The 16,648-nt window shown below is 36.1% G+C and overlaps 1 protein-coding gene across 2 annotated transcripts in view; it reads right to left on the bottom strand.

The window, feature by feature from the left end:
• Positions 1-1,108: 1,108 nt before the first annotated feature.
• LOC123565051 (ankyrin repeat domain-containing protein 54-like) overlaps positions 1,109-16,648 on the bottom strand; it is a 46,824-nt gene continuing 31,284 nt past the window's right edge. For both annotated transcript variants that reach the window (XM_045359053.2, XM_045359052.2), the window contains 3 exons: positions 16,162-16,209; positions 12,659-12,780; positions 1,109-3,710 (listed from right to left, as the gene is read on the bottom strand). In XM_045359053.2, the coding sequence (XP_045214988.2) occupies positions 3,537-3,710; positions 12,659-12,780; positions 16,162-16,209 (344 nt within the window). In that variant the 3' untranslated portion in view covers positions 1,109-3,536. The remainder of the gene's footprint in view (positions 3,711-12,658; positions 12,781-16,161; positions 16,210-16,648) is intronic.

Raw genomic sequence — 16,648 nt, forward strand, 5'->3', positions numbered from 1 at the left:
TAGTATCATGAAAAGGAAGATATTCAACAAAAAGAAATGTAAGTGAAGGAAAAGAGATCTGCGAAAGGAAAACAAAAATTACTAAAAACCAAGACCATGGCAATGGTAAGCAATATACACATATGACCTTTCACCTCTGACCTTGAAGCGGGCCATCCAAAACATGCGCACTGCAAGTCATCTTGATGTGATGAACATTTGTGTCAAGTATCTTCAAAATCCTTCAAGGTGTTAAAAAGTTAGAGATCAGACACAAAATATCATCCCATGACCTTTGATCCCCAAGTGTGACCTTGACCATGACCTAGCGCAGTTGGAACATGGGTTCTGCACATCGCCTTGGCGAGTTAAACATTTGGTGTTAATATAATGGAAATATGTAAAGGGGTTCAAAAGATATGGACCGGACACGAAATATCACCCCATGACCTTTGATCCCCAAGTGTGACCTTGACCTTGACCCAGCACAGTTGGAACATGGATTTTGCACATTGCCTTGGTGTGTTTAACATTTGTTGTTAATATAATGGAAATATGTCAAGGGGTTCAAAAGATATGGACCGGACACGAAATATCACCCCATGACCTTTGATCCCCAAGTGTGACCTTGACCTTGACCCAGCACAGTTGGAATATGAGTTCTGCACATCGCCTTGGTGAGTTTAACATTTGTTGTTAATATAATGGAAATATGTCAATAGGTTCAAAAGATATGGACCGGACACGAAATATCACCCCATGATCTTTGATCCCCAAGTGTGACCTTGACCTTGACCCAGCACAGTTAGAATATGGGTTCTGCACATCACCTTGGTGAGTTTAACATTTGTTGTTAATATAATGGAAATATGTCAATGGGTTCAAAAGATATTGACCGGACACGATTTTGTTACGGATGGAAGGACGGATGCAGACCATTCCTTTAATCCCTCCGCCACGGCGGGGGATTAAAAATGTAGGCTGGGGTGAAGGGCGCAAAAAATGTTGGTGGGATTAATGGGTGATATTATCTATTGTTATGATTTAGTCCACTGAATAGCTTAAAACAAAAGTTGTTGAAATCTAGAGTTCTCATATCTTCAAATATGTACAAAAAATACAGAAGAAATACCAAATGATTTGTATTTTATTCAATACATTTTAATTTCATAAAATATCTCAGCTTGTTAAGGGAAAACATAGTTCTCAGTACAGCTTAAGAAAAAAGTTGAGATCTCAATACCGTATAAGTACAATAAATTAATTAAACAGTTCACCTCACTTAAATGTGCATCATTTTAAAACTGCAGGTTATCCTTTACAAGTGTTTCATGAATATATGTGTCTCAATTTTGTTAACGTTCTCAATTTTGCTACCTTTTTAACTCACTAATTAAAATACAGTTAAACCCTGCATTAAAAGCCATCTGTGAACTCTGACCTCCTGGCTCTGAACAGAAACACTAGTTGCCCTTCCAAATTTTCAATTTCAGTTTGCCTGAACACAATCTGCACATACTGGCCATCTTTTTACTTCCCCCAAGCAGGGCGACTCTATAAAACAAGTTTGACTGTAAAGTCTTGCACATTACCTGTTCAGCTGTGAAATCTTACCCTATCTATTTTTAACCCTTACCCTGCTAAATTTCTATAATGAACTTGTCCATGTTTCAATTTGGACAGTACCATTAACTGTTAAAAGGGGTGATTACCAAAAAGATACTGAATAGTGAACAATGCAGATAATGATCAGACTGCACAGATGTGCAGGCTGATCATGATCTACACTGGACGCGAAGGCAGAATTAGTCGTGTCCAGCGTAAGGATTAAATAATAGAATTGCTCAAAACTGGAGAGAAATAAATAGTAATCCCTTAAATTTAAAGATTATACCATCCTCCCCTTATTCATGTAAGTTTGCGTATTTAAAGGAGACAGCTCCCTGTCACAACAGTATGTATCAGACTTGAAGTCTATTGTCAATTTTCAAATCTGTACCATATTCAAACCATAGCGATAGTTGTTATTTGTGAAATTCAACAATTTACCAAATATAGCTTAAAACTCTTATCAACAGCATAAAAGCCATTCAAAATAAGCATTTTCTTACACTAAAAATTTTGAGCCGCACCATGAGAAAACCAACATAGTGCGTTTGCGACCAGCATGGATCCAGACCAGCCTGCGCATCCGCACAGTCTGGTCAGGATCCATGCTGTTCGCTAATGGTTTCACTCACTGCAATAGGCTTTGAAAGCGAACAGTATGGATTGTGACCAGACTGGGCGGATGCGCAGGCTGGCCTGGATCCATGCTGGTCGCAAATGTACTATGTTGGTTTTCTCATGGCGCAGCTAATTAATGATTACCAAACACCTATACGATCCCTAAAAGGAAGCCTACATAGCATCTGGCTACAGGACATCTAAAATGGGTGTAACTGGACACATATAATGGCAAACTCTCGAGTTGGGGAACCCGCATTAACCTCCAGCAGCCCTATGCATTTACCCGTAGCTTCAATAAGCGTAAGTCTGGTCATAATCATGAACCCAAGGGTAGATCTATCAGATTTGCACATAAATTGTACACGAAACTCACATTAATCGTACATGTAGTTTAGCAATGTTTCCATAATTATGATGTATTCTCAAATGGTAAAATACTATAAATAGTAATTGACTTGGAATGTGACAACAACAAAGTTTTTGACATAACATTAACAGTGTTTCATTGCGTGTATGCCAGTACTATATGACAGTATTTTTTCATTACCCACATCAAAACAATCTCATTTATGACTAATTTACAAGTATTACTTAATAAGTTTATTAGTATCGGTTCCCCTTTACTGACGTAATCATCACATAGACGAATACAAATACTTTTACAGCTATCAGTTATATGTTGCTTTCTGAGTGCAGTCTTTTATTGCCTTTTATTTTGTTTACAATCCCTTCAACTCTGAGATTTTTTTTGTCTTAGAAATAATTCTATTCTGTGCAGTCAATGCCTCTCATAGAAAACTTAGACATCCTGAAATTTCTTTTCTTCATTAACATTTACTACTGCTTAGTTCACAAAGTCTGTAACAGTGCATTTTTAGTTTTTAAGAATTTCTGACTAATTTTGCAATATAAATTTTACAGAAATGTAAGTTTCTCTAAATGTGGTAGTACATACTCTCTGAATTTTAAAGATAAATATCATGGCAAGTTATGTTTAGTTTCATAAGAAGATTTACTGGTATGTAAAGTTTGGTCCATAATGATTTTATTTTTTTAACCCTTTTACAAAAATCTGAAACATGCTAACAGACATTCAGCCTGTTTTTTAAAGGATTCAACAACAAATAATGTTACTTCATAGTTTTCAAAATTTTGTGAACTAAAATTCCTTAAATTTACAATAAAAAAATTAAAATCAAAATACCACATATGAATTTCTTTGGAATGTGTATATCAACTTTTTCAAAATAGTAAGTAAACAGGAACCTGATTAATTCTGTTACAGAATAAATGAATTAAACAGAAGTTTTAAATCATTCAACAAAAATTCAAGAATCAGTCTTTTGGATGTTGAGTGATGCAAATTCTGCCATAAGAGAGTTCACATGATCGACCTCTTCTCGGGTAGTTGTTTTCTCCAGCTGACGGCACAAAGATTCAAGCTGATCAGCATCTTCATTCTGTCCAGAAATTCTGAGGTAAGTTGTCATCATATCAGAAACCTGGAGAAAATAAAGTATATCACTTAAGGTGATTTACTAAGAAGAATATAAGAAATACAAGAAGCGTAGCACAAATAGGCCTGAGACTGAGTTGCACCCCTGGGGAAGCCTTAAACCTTTTGAACTCTTTGAAGTCTTCTCTGTTTTTTGCTGTGATGGCCCCAAAATGTGTAACCATATATTAAGAGCAAACTTGACAGAGGTCCAAACACCAGTTCTACAGATCAAGCTTGGTCCATCAAGTTCATGAGAAGAAGTTGTGTTAAACCTATTCTATTTCAGTCATGGCAGCCCCTGTAAGTCAAAAGTAAACATTTCAAAAATTGAAAAAAAGGTCCATCTAAGGATGCTTAAGACCAAGTTTAGTGAAGATCTTTCATGCAGTTCATGAGGAGGTGTTTCAAAGTTTTCCTATTCCTAGCTCTGGGGGCCATAATAAGTGGAACCATCTGAACAACTTAGAGAGGTCCATGCATGGAGGCTATGGAACAAGTTTGGTTCCAGATGTTTTCATGTGAAGATGTTGTTTAAAAGCTTTCTTTCTGTTCTTTGCTCTGGTGGCCCATACAAGAGGTCAAGCAAAACCATTTAAACAAACTTGAGAGAGAGAGGTTCATGTATGGATGCAATTGACAAAGTTTGATGACAAGCAATTAAACTTTCTACGGGAAGTTGTTTAATTTTGTTTTACTTGAAGCATTGGCAGCCTCTAAAAAGGATGAAGTGGAATCATTTAAACAAGTGAATGAAGTATTGCCATGCAATACAAAGTCTCCTACTGGAAGGCACTTAATTTTCTCTATTGTTATTTATAGTTACAACAAATGGAATTTAATCCTAAAAAAAAAATCTATATAATATAAGTCCACATATAACTCTTTACCAGGTAGAGATAAGTCAAAATACACCTAAAAATTGGATATCACATGCATGTTGTACCACAGAAAAGTGGTCTCGATTTTTCCCTACAGCCAGTAATAACAAGAGCTGTCTGTAAGACAGCGCGCTCGACTTTTCTCAGTGCTTGACTCTGATTTAGAGCTTTGCCAGTAAAAAAAATTCCAAGTTAAAAAGGGACATAACTCTGTCAAAATTCAAATCAGAGTTATGGGAATTGTGTCTCCTGGTGTAGACTTTGATAGTAAATAACTATTTTGAGTTTCAAGTCAAAAGCTATAATAGTAACAGATATATAACTTTATCAAAAATTTTAACAAAAAATTCTAAGTTAAAAAGGAGCATAATTCTGTCAAAATTAAAAACTGAGTTATGCTGATTGTTTCTCCTGGTGTAGCCTCTGATGGTAAATATGTATTTTAAGTTTCAAATCAAAAGCTTTGATACTAACAGAGATGTTTGACTTTATCAAAAACCTTAACAAAAAAAAATCTAAGTTAAAAAGGGGCATAACTCTGTCAAAATTCAAATCAGAGTTATGGGAATTGTGTCTCCTGGTGTAGACTTTGATAGTAAATAACTATTTAGAGTTTCAAAGCAAAAGCTTTAATAGTAACAGAAATATTTGACTTTTAACAAAAAATTCTAAGTTAAAAAGGAGCATAATTCTGTCAAAATTCAAATCAGAGTTATGGGGATTGTTTCTCCTGGTGTAGATTGTGATGGTAAATAAGTATTTAAAGTTCAAGTCAAAAGCTTTGATAGTAACAGAGATATTTGATTTTATCGAAATCTTTAACAAAAATACTAAGTTAACAAGAGTGCCAGAATGTCACAATATATGCCCGTCACAGCAACTTTCTTTACTCTAGCACCTGTATTTGCAGATGTAATTTTAATTTTATGGTTGTTTAGCAATCATTGTAATTCTTTTGTTTTTCTAAGTCCACAAAAAAACTCCTTACCAGGTAGAGATACCTTAAAATACACCTAAAATTAGAAAGTAACAACTATGTTGTACCACAGAAAAGTGGTCTTGGTTTTTCCCTACGGTCAATTATAAAAAGTTACAATATAAGTTATTTATAGTAACAACTAAGGGAAGTTAATCTTTAAAAAAAAAAAAAAAAAAAAAAAAAAAAAAAAATTGGAAGTCCACACAAAAATCCTTACCAGGTAGAGATTGGTCAAAATACACCTCAAAATTGGATGTAACATGCATGTTGTACTACAGAAAAGTGATCTCGATTTTTCTCTACGTCTAGTAATGAAAAAGTGACAATATAAGCTATTTATAGTAACAACTAAGGGAAGTAATTCTAAAGAAGGGAACTGCGCATGACACTTCGTCTCATGATGGTGTATAATTGTGCCAAGTTACATCAAAATCCCTCTATGCATGAAGAAGATATGCTCCGGACAAAGTCATACTTGAATCTGACCTTTGACCTCTAAGTGTGACCTTGACCTTAGACCTAGGGACCTGGTTCTTGCGCATGACACTCCGTCTCATGATGGTGAACAACTGTGCCAAGTTTCATCAAAATCCCTCCATGCATGTAGAAGATATGCTCCGGACAAGGTCTGTGGACGCCGCCCGCCCGCCAGGGGCGTTCCCATAATACGTCCCGTTTTTCAAACGGGCGTATAAAAAGGGGCATAATTCTGTCAAAATTCAAATCAGAGTTATGGGAATTGTGTCTCCTGGTGCAGACTTTGATTGTAAACAAATATTTTGAGTTTCAAATTAAAAAGCTTTAATAGCACAGTGATGTTTGACATATCAATTTTTTTTAAATATTCTAAAGTTAAAAAGGCATAATTCTCGTCAAATTCAAATCAGAGTTATGGAATGATTTCTCGTGTAGACTTTGATGGTACAGAAAGTGTTGAATTTCAAGCAATAACTTTGATAGTAACAGAGATTTTTAACTTTATCAAAACTTTATAACCAAAATTCTAAGTTAAAAAGGGGCATAACTTCTGTCAAATTTCAAAATAGAGTTATGGGGATGGTGTAGACTTTGATAGTAAATAACTATTTTGAGTTTCAAGTCAATAGCTTTGATAGTAACAGAGATATTTGCCTTTATCAAAAACTTTAACCAACGGCGATGCCGACGCCGACGCTGGGGCGAGTGCAATAGGTCTACTTTTTCTTTGAAAAGTCGAGCTAAAAAACTTACAATATAAGCTATTTATAGTAAAACAAAGGGAAGTAATTCTAAAAACAAGGGTGCCTCATGATGGTGAACATTTCTGCCATGAATGAAGAAGAAATGCTCCGGACAAAGTCATTCTTGTATCTGACCTTTGGCCTCTAAGTGTGACCTTGACCTTAGACCTAGGGACCTGGTTCTTGCGCAAGACAATCCCTCTCATGGTGGTGAACATCCACTTGACTTCCAAGTGTGACCTTGACCTTTCAGCTGTGGGCCCAGGTTTTGCGCATGACACATTGTCTCCTCCAGGGGAATATTTTATCATCTGTTTTGCATGAAAAGTTTAGACCGGACAAGAAAAAGAGCTGTCGTAAGACAGCCAGTCGATATTCGAAATATTGTCCCAGAAGCAGGAAAATATTACCGAACAAGAGTGCAAGAATGTCACAATATACGCCCGTCACAGCAAATTTCTTTACTCTAGCACCTGTATTTGCAATGGAATTTTAATTTTTGGTTGTTTAGTAATAACTAGTTTTTGTTTTCTAAGTCCACAAAAAAACTCCTTACCAGGTAGAGATACCTTAAAATACACCTAAAATTGAAAGTAACATCTATGTTGTACCACAGAAAAGTGGTCTTGGTTTTTCCCTACGGTCAATTATAAAAAAGTTACAATATAAGTTATTTATAGTAACAACTAAGGGAAGTTAATCTTTAAAAAAAAAAAAAAAAAAAAAAAAAAAAAAAAAAAAAAAAAATCAAAAAAAAAATTGTAAGTCCACACAAAAATCTTACCAGGTAGAGATGGTCAAAATACACCTCAAAATTGGATGTAGCATGCATGTTGTACTACAGAAAAGTGGTCTCGATTTTGTCCCTACGACTAGTAATGAAAAAGTTACAATATAAGCTATTTATAGTAACAACAAAGGGAAGTAATTCTAAAGAAGGGAACTGCGCATGACACTTCGTCTCATGATGGTGTATAATTGTGTCAAGTTACATCAAAATCCCTCCATGCATGAAGAAGAAATGCTCCGGACAAAGTCATTCTTGTATCTGACCTTTGGCCTCTAAGTGTGACCTTGACTTCTTAGACCTAGGGACCTGGTTCTGTGGGCATGACACTACGTCTCGTGGTGGTATACATTTGTGCCAAGTTATATCAAAATCCCTCTATGCATGAAGAAGAAATGCTCCGGACAAGGTTTTCATTCTTGTATCCTTTGACCTCTAAGTGTGACTTGACATTAACCTAGAGACCTGGTCTTGCGCATGACACTCCGCCTCATGTGGTGAACATTTGTGCCAAGTTATATCAAAATCCTCTATGCATGAAGAAGAAATGCTCGGACAAAGTTTTCATTCTTGTATCCTTTGACCTCTAGTGTGTGACCTTGACCTTAGACCTCGAGGACCTGGATCTTGCGCATGACACTCCTTCTCATGATGATGTAACAATGGTGCCAACTTTCATCAAAATCCCTCTATGCATGAAGAAGATATGCTCCGGACAAAGTCATTCTTGAATTTGACCTTTGACCTCTAAGTGTGACCTTGACCTTAGACCTAGAGACCTGGTTCTTGCGCATGACACTCCGTCTCATGATGGTGAACAACTGTGCCAAGTTTCATCAAAATCCCTTCATGCATGTAGAAGAGATGCTCCGACAAGTCTGTGGACGCGCCCTGTCGCTGCCCGCACGCCCGCCAGGGGCGTTCCCATAATACGTCCCGTTTTTTCAAACGGGCGTATAAAAAGGTTAAATATCAAAAGAGTTTTAAGTTCAAAAGGGGACATAATTTGACCAAAATGCATATCAGCTATGGGACTTGCTGCTATCAACTAGTTTTATAACCCCGAAGACACATGTGAAGTTTCAATTCAATATCTGCATTAGTTCTGGAAATAGAAACTTGCATGTAAAACTCTAACCAGAATTTTCTAAGTCCAAAAGGGGGCATAATTTGCCCAAAATACATGCCAGAGTTATGGGACTTGACCCAGTGAGGTTGGTAATTGATCTAGAAAAAAGAAAAATAACTTTCAAATCTATATGCCTTTTAGTAATAGCTGTATATGTACTTGCATGCAAAACTTTAACCAGGATTTTCAAAGTCCAAAAAGGGGAATAATTTGCTCAAAATACATGTCAGAGTTATGGGACTTGACCCAGAGAGGTTGGTAATTGACCTAGAAAAAGAAAAAATAAGTTTCAAATTTATATGCCTTTTAGTAATAGCTGTATGTACTTGCACGCAAAACTTTAACCAGAATTTTCTAAGTCCAAAAGGGGGCATAATTTGGCCAAAATGAAGGTCAGAGTTATGGGACTTGCTGCTATCAACTAGTTTTATAACTCCAAAGACACATGTGAAGTTTCAATTCAATATCTTCATTAGTTTTGGAGATAGTAACTTGCATGTAAAACTTTAACCAGAATTTTCTAAGTCCAAAAGGGGGCATAATTTGCTCAAAATACATGTCAGAGTTATGGGACTTGAACCAGAGAGGTTGGCAATTGACCTAGAAAAAGAAAAAATAACTTTCAAATCTATATGCCTTTTAGAAATAGCTGTATGTACTTGCACGCAAAACTTTAACCAGAATTTTCTAAGTCCAAAAGGGGGCATAATTTGGCCAAAATAAAGGTCAGAGTTATGGGACTTGCTGCTATCAACTAGTTTTATAACCCCGAAGACACATGTGAAGTTTCAATTCAATATCTGCATTAGTTTTGGAGATAGTAACTTGCATGTAAAACTTTGACCAAAATTTTCTAAGTTCAAAAGGGGGCATAATTTGCTCAAAATACATGTCAGAGTTATGGGACTTGACCCAGAGAGGTTGGTAATTGACCTAGAAAAAGAAAAAATAAGTTTCAAAGCTATATGCCTTTAATTGATGGCTGTATGTACTTGCATGCAAAAACTTAACCAAGGTGTGACGCCGACGCCGACGCCAGGGTGAGTAGAATAGCTAGACTATTCTTCGAATAGTCGAGCTAAAAATTCCAGTTGACCTTTGTTCTCCAAGTGTGACCTTGACCTTAAAGCTAGGGTTCTGGGTGTTGCACATGACATGTCATCTCATCATGGGGAACATTTATGCCAAGTAATATTGTAATCCCTCGATGGATGACAGAGTTATTGACCGGACAGGGAAAAAACCTTTTTGATATTTGACCTCCAACTGTGACCTTGACCTTTGAGCTAGGGGTCCGGGTTTTGCGCACGACATGTCGTCTCATCATGGGGAATATTTGTGCCAAGTCATATCAATATCCCTTCATGAATGACAGAGTTATGGACCAGACACGAAACAGACCCTGTTCATGTCATGTAAACATTTGACTGCCAAGTATGACCTTGACCTTTGAGCAAGGGGTCTGAAAGTTGTGCATGACACATCGTCTTATTATGAGGTATATTTGTGCCAAGTAATATTAAAACCCCTTCATGGATGGCAGAGTTATGGACCGGACAGGAAAAAAGCCCTGTTGACCTTTGACCTCTAATTGTGACCTTGACCTTTGAGCCAGGGGTCTGGGTCAATCATGGGGAACATCTGTGCCAAGTAATATTAAAATCCCTTCATGAATGACAGAGTTATGGACCGGACATGAAATTGTGGACGGACGGACGGAATGACGGACGGAAAAATGCATTCCTATAGTCCCCGAAACTGGTTTTCAACCAGTAGGGGACTAATAAACTTTACAGAGGTCCATACAAGGATGCCACAGACCATGTCTGATGAAGACCTATCAAGTGGTTCATGACAACAAATTTTTAATAAGATTTTCTTTTTTTTATCTGGCGGCCCCTAAAAGAAGACAAGAAAAAGAAATTGAACCAATCTGAGAGGTCTATAAAAGGATTTGGTGAAGATCCTTCAAATGGTTCATAAGAAGACATTAAAAGGCTTTTTTCTATTTTTAGCTCTGGCTGTTCCTAAATGGGACCAAATGTGAACAAACTTGGGACAGGACCAAACAAGGACGTGACAGACAGAGTGTGGTGAAGATATCCATCAAATCATGAGAAGAGGCAGTTCTATTTTTAGCTCTAGTAACCCCTAGAAGCGGTCAAGCAAAATTGAGAGAGGACCATACAAGAATGTCACAGACCAAGTTTCATGAAGATCCATTAGTGGTTCATGAGAATAAGTTATTAATTTGTTTTTCTATTTTTATCTAGAAATGTATATAAGACACTGACAAATAAAAGAAGTGAAAACTGGTGTAACAGTGTGACCTGGCCACAACAAAAGTTAAAATTACAGAAATTTTGGAAGTAATTCATCTTTACCTAGAAGTTATGAAAAAGTCTAAATAAACAATGGACATACTGAAATATTTTTACATGAAAAGAGGTAGTTAAGACCTGCACCTTGCACTGCTTATTTTTACTTTTTGTCAAAAGACTCAACACACCACAATTATCAAATTCATGACGAATTAATAAGTAATTATATACATGCAATCTTTTTTCTAACATTATATTATCAATTTCTACTGAAAACTTCAAGTAAATATGAAACTATTTAGTCCAATTACAGTTATATATACATTATACTGACCCCATGGTGTTCATAAAATATAGAAAAAAATATCGAATTATTACACCAGACACAAACAAGTCTTGCAACAGCTTCATTAAAATGATATCCACAACATTCACCAAGTATAGAATTACATATATCAGGATGAAATTGTGAAGTCTATAATTTTCATGTGGAACTACTTTTCATGGATTTTGTTGTTGTACAAATGCATGAAATTAAATCCAAACAAATAAGCAAAATTTTCAATTTATTTCATGTTTCAAAATTTGAGCTCAACATAATTGAGGCATGCCATGAGAAAATCAACATAGTGGGTTTGCGACCAGCATGGATCCAGACCAGCCTGCGCATCCGCGCAGTCTGGTCAGGATCCATGCTGTTCGCTAACAGTTTCTCCAATTCCAATAGGCTTTAAAAGCGAACAGCATGGATCCATGCTGGTCGCAAACCCACTATGTTGGTTTTATCATGGCACGGCTCATTATTATTCATATCCCTATGTTTGGTCCGTTTGGCAAACCAAGAAATTTTATGAGAACAAAATCAAATGATTTCAGGGTATACCATGAACATGCTTTCCTTTCTAGCAAAACTGAAGCGCTTTTAAATGACCTGTCCAACAAATGAATATGCATCCTTTAACCTCTAGCCTGCTAAATTTCTAAAATGGGCTGGTCCATCACTCAATTTGGGCAGTACTATTTATTATTTAAAGGGTTTAAAGGGGTGTTCACTGAAAATTTACTGACTGAATAGTGAACAGTACAGACCATGATTAGCCTGCACGGCTAATCTTGGTCTGCACTGGCCGCAAAGGCAGAATAACTCACTGCCAGCTAGCTAAAGGTTAAAGCTTGTCTGTGTATCAAACTGGCTGTGTCATGAATGAACTACATTGAGAATTTAACTACTTATTTAACAAAGACAAAGTATACAAAATTTAATAGTATAAGAAATAATATATTCCAAAGAGTGATTTGCCATTGAATAAAGTCGCTGTTTTAAATTCAGATGCAAAGGAATTATACCAGTAGGGCCCAGCTCAACTGATATAATAATACACATCTTAAAGAAAATCACTCGGATCTATTATTTTGCTTTTAACATGATATCAAGAATCATTATCTGCATAGTTTACGACATTCACCAAGCATTTGATTTACTTTTGAAGCATGCTGCTATGACATAATAATTGTGACGTACAAACAGCGATTCTGTTGCAAAATAACAAACAGTTTAATTTTAATCGGGAAATAAACTGAGTTGTTTTAGAATCAACTTTAAAATCAGTTTGGTATACATTATTTCTTAAGAATCACCTGTTTTATTTCAGCACGTAGGCTGTCGCAGGCCTTATTCTCACCCACCAACTTCTGCAGACGTGAGCGGGCAAGTTTTAGCGGTGTTCTGCCATAATCATCCACAGACTTTATATCTGTACCTGAAAACAAGAACTGAAAGGTTCATTGTCCGGTAAATAATCTAATCATCTTCATATATTTCTTTGAAAAAAAAATAGAAAAAAGCATATTCATGGAGTCACTTGCACAGTGGTTCACAGGATAGACCATAGTGCTAGGGACATATGTTCAATTCCCAACTGTGACTGGTTAGTGATTACTCAAATCAGAATTCTTTTTAGCAGTTTCTATTTAGATTGGATCCTGAAGAGGAAAATATGACACCAGTCCTGCCATGAACTTGGCTGGATATAAGTTGTCCTATCCCATTTCATACTACTGTTGATACAAATAAACTTGTTAATATTATGTTTGCAGTAATTGTGCGTATTTTCAAATATGAAATTTAGGTCTAGCATGCCTTTAAAAAAATAAGCATGACATTGTATTCTCCAAAGAGTATAAATTTAAAAGATCTGCTAAGATTAAACAGTTCTCATTCCATTCCAGAAAAATAATATCAATGGGCCCATTAAAAAGCCCTCTTTTTCTGTGGCTTCCCCCAACAAGAGTCAGAGATAAAAGATATTGCAAAAAATCTGTGTATACTAGTATTAACAAAATATTATTAAAGGGGATTTTATGACACAGTGATTAACTTTTTAGGGCCTTTAACAACTGATGCCAATCTAGGCAATATAAACTCAAGATATCAATTTTCTTATCTTAATGAAAAATAAAATCTTATTAATTTAAAAGAAGACTTTTTTAAACTGTTATTTACGACTTGAATCATGATATCAACTTTCTTTCAAAATGAAATGTGTTCATTTATATTGAAATACAGCAACAGACTTTTATTACAATTTTTTTTTTTTTGAGGCCCCAGCTGGGTAACCTATTTTATTACAGAAAATTGTTTATGCTGACAGAGAATACAAAGGAAGTGTATGCTTTTATGTTATTGTGAGAAATTATGTACATACAGCTAAGACTATATTGTAGTCTATTTTTCATAAATGATAAAAAAGCTTGCTAATTTACTTGTACTTTAAAAAAAAAGAGAAAAAAAGAGAGTAAATACAAAACAACCTCAGAATAATTCTAAAGTGAACTTAACCTGTACCCTGATAAATTGCTACAATGGACTGGTCTATCATTCAGTTTGGGCAATACCATTTATCATTTGAAGGGGTGTTCACTAAAAATTAACTGACTGAATAGCTTACAGTGCAGACCATGATCAGCCTGCACAGCTGATCTTGGTCTGCACTGGTCGCATATGCAAAACTACTTGCCACCAGCAGGCTAAAGGTTAAATGTGGCCAGTTCTGAAAGGTTGCAGATGTCAAGAGTTCAGAGCAAAACCAAAGTGCAAGAGACTGGGATTGACCACAGAATCTGAGACTTAATCTAAGATCAAACAACACCTATCAGTATGGGAGTGAATGAAGGTGTGAATATCATAATGGTTACTTGTATATCAAAAGAAATATATACATCTGCAATAGGAACTATCGACACCAATTCTGGCCAGCTACTGTAAGGGCGTTACTTTTCAATTACAGAATAACACAAACACTTTCTAATTAATTAAATACTGTGCGACAACAATACATGAGAAATTATACTGTATAATGACTTTACTGCAACGACAAAGTCATGTGTAGGAACTGCTACATTTTTACAGGTGTTAGAGAAATTATCAGGAGACTCGTTATTTAGGGACAAAACCTTGTCGTGACTTTGAAGTCTGGCAATCGTGAACTACACATCTAAGAAACATTAACCTTTATTTGAACCTAAGGTTATACAAGATTCCATATAATAAATGTTTTTGTTGTGGTGGTAACAAAGGCAATAAAAAATTATAAGTCTGCAGAAGGTAATGGTAAATGAAAAACAATCCTTAACAATCCTTAACAGACATTTAAGGATGTGTGAAATCTTCATGCTCAGCTACAATACAAACTGTAAGGAAAATAACACTTCAAAAATTTAAATGTCAACTAAAGATTCGCTGATCTCCAACATGCTTTTCATTTACTTTAAAAGGGCAAAACCTGTGTGAACAAGACAAGCTGAAGATAGGCAAAATAATCTTGGATCTTATCTTCCTTAAAACGTTTGGTAAAAATCCAAAGTAATTTGAAGAAATAGTTTTGACAATTTTTTTTCCAAAAAGGTATGAAAGGGCAATAACATGGAAAATGATGTTAGTATCAACTTGGTACTCATTATTCAAAGAGATCCTTCCTTTCAAACTGAGTTGAAATTTAAATAGCAATTTTGACAAATAGTATTGGAAAACTTTATTCATAAATTAATGTCACCTTTTAAACTAAATGAGCCATGCCATGAGAAAATCAACATAGTGGCTTTGCGACCAGCATGGATCCAGACCAGCCTGTGCATCCCCGCAGTCTGGTCAGGATCCATGCTGTTCGCTAACAGTATCTGTTCGCTTTCAAAGTCTATAAGAATTACAGATACTGTTAGCGAACAGCATGGATCCTGACCAGACTGCGGGGATGCACAGGCTGGTCTGGATCCATGCTGGTCGCAAAGCCACTATGTTGATTTTCTCATGGCACGGCTCAAATGTGTGTCCAGAGCACACTGGTGCTCATATTTCCTATCACTGTAATGATCATATTTTATTTTGTTGACAATGCAAGAACAGGCAAACTTTTACAAAACATCATCAGGAAACACAAGATAAAACAAGACCTCGTAGAACACGAAATGCCCCCCTTGATGCATTCAGTAACTGCACAAGGAACAGAAATTATTTGGTCACTGTGCACTGGACGTTTGATGTACTGACCTCAAATCAATAAATATGGGTCATTTACCAGTCATAAGTGACCTCCGTATCGAATGTGATCTTAGACCAAAGCATTCTCTAGGTATTTGGCAAAAAAAATCTACTGTTCTGGGTCAATGTGACCTTGACCTTTAGACCTACTGACCTCAAAATCAATAGGGGTCATCTGCTGGTCATGATCAACCATCCTATTAAGTTTCGTGATCCTAGGCCCAAGCATTCTCAACTGTTCCGGGCCACTGTGACCTTGACCTTTGACCTAGTGATGTGCAGGCTGATCATAGTCTGCACTGTTCGCTATTCAGTCAGTAAATTTTCAGTGAACACCCCTTTGAATAAGAAGTGGTACTGCCCAAACTGAATGATGGACAAGTTCATTTCAGACATTTAGCAGGGCAAGGGTTAATATGCATGGCTAGGCTTGGTGCTGTTTCTTCCTAAGATGTTTGTTTCAAATCCGAGAAGCGATTTTAGAAAGGTAGGTGGGACAACTTACAGCGAAACACTCTGAAACAGATCCCATAATATTAGATACATTATAGTGATCTGTTGGACTAAATACAGTTTCTTATTACCCGGTAATGAAAAAACTTACCTGCTTTAAGAAGAAGGGTGACAACAGGTATCTGGCAGGTACAAGCAGCTAAAAATAGAAAAATACAAGTAAGCAATTTGTAAGAACATAAAGTGGCTGATTTCAGCATGTTTTAGACTTGCAGTTTAGTAAATATGCTTTTTAAAAAATAAAGGTCTTAATCAAAAATATCTTTCCCATTTCCAGATCCCTTTATGAAAAATTCTGATATTTGGGACTACTTCAGTTGCCAGTTCATAATTGCTGTTGAAGAATGTGGTGATCCTTTCATGTGTAACAAGCAAATTCGATGAATTGGTATCCCCCGCAGAAAGGGTTTGTGGTGAGGAACAGGGCTCCGGAAATTTGCCGGTTTGTCGGTTTTGGACCGATTTTTGACTTTTCAGACCAATTCCTGGAGTGAAAAAATAAAAAAATTCGGTCCCGTAAAAATGAAAAAAATATAAATTTCGGTCTGAAATCTCAATACACATGACCTGCCAAGCAG

This window comes from Mercenaria mercenaria, chromosome 2 (assembly GCF_021730395.1).
Source record: "Mercenaria mercenaria strain notata chromosome 2, MADL_Memer_1, whole genome shotgun sequence".
Taxonomy (NCBI): domain Eukaryota; kingdom Metazoa; phylum Mollusca; class Bivalvia; order Venerida; family Veneridae; genus Mercenaria; species Mercenaria mercenaria.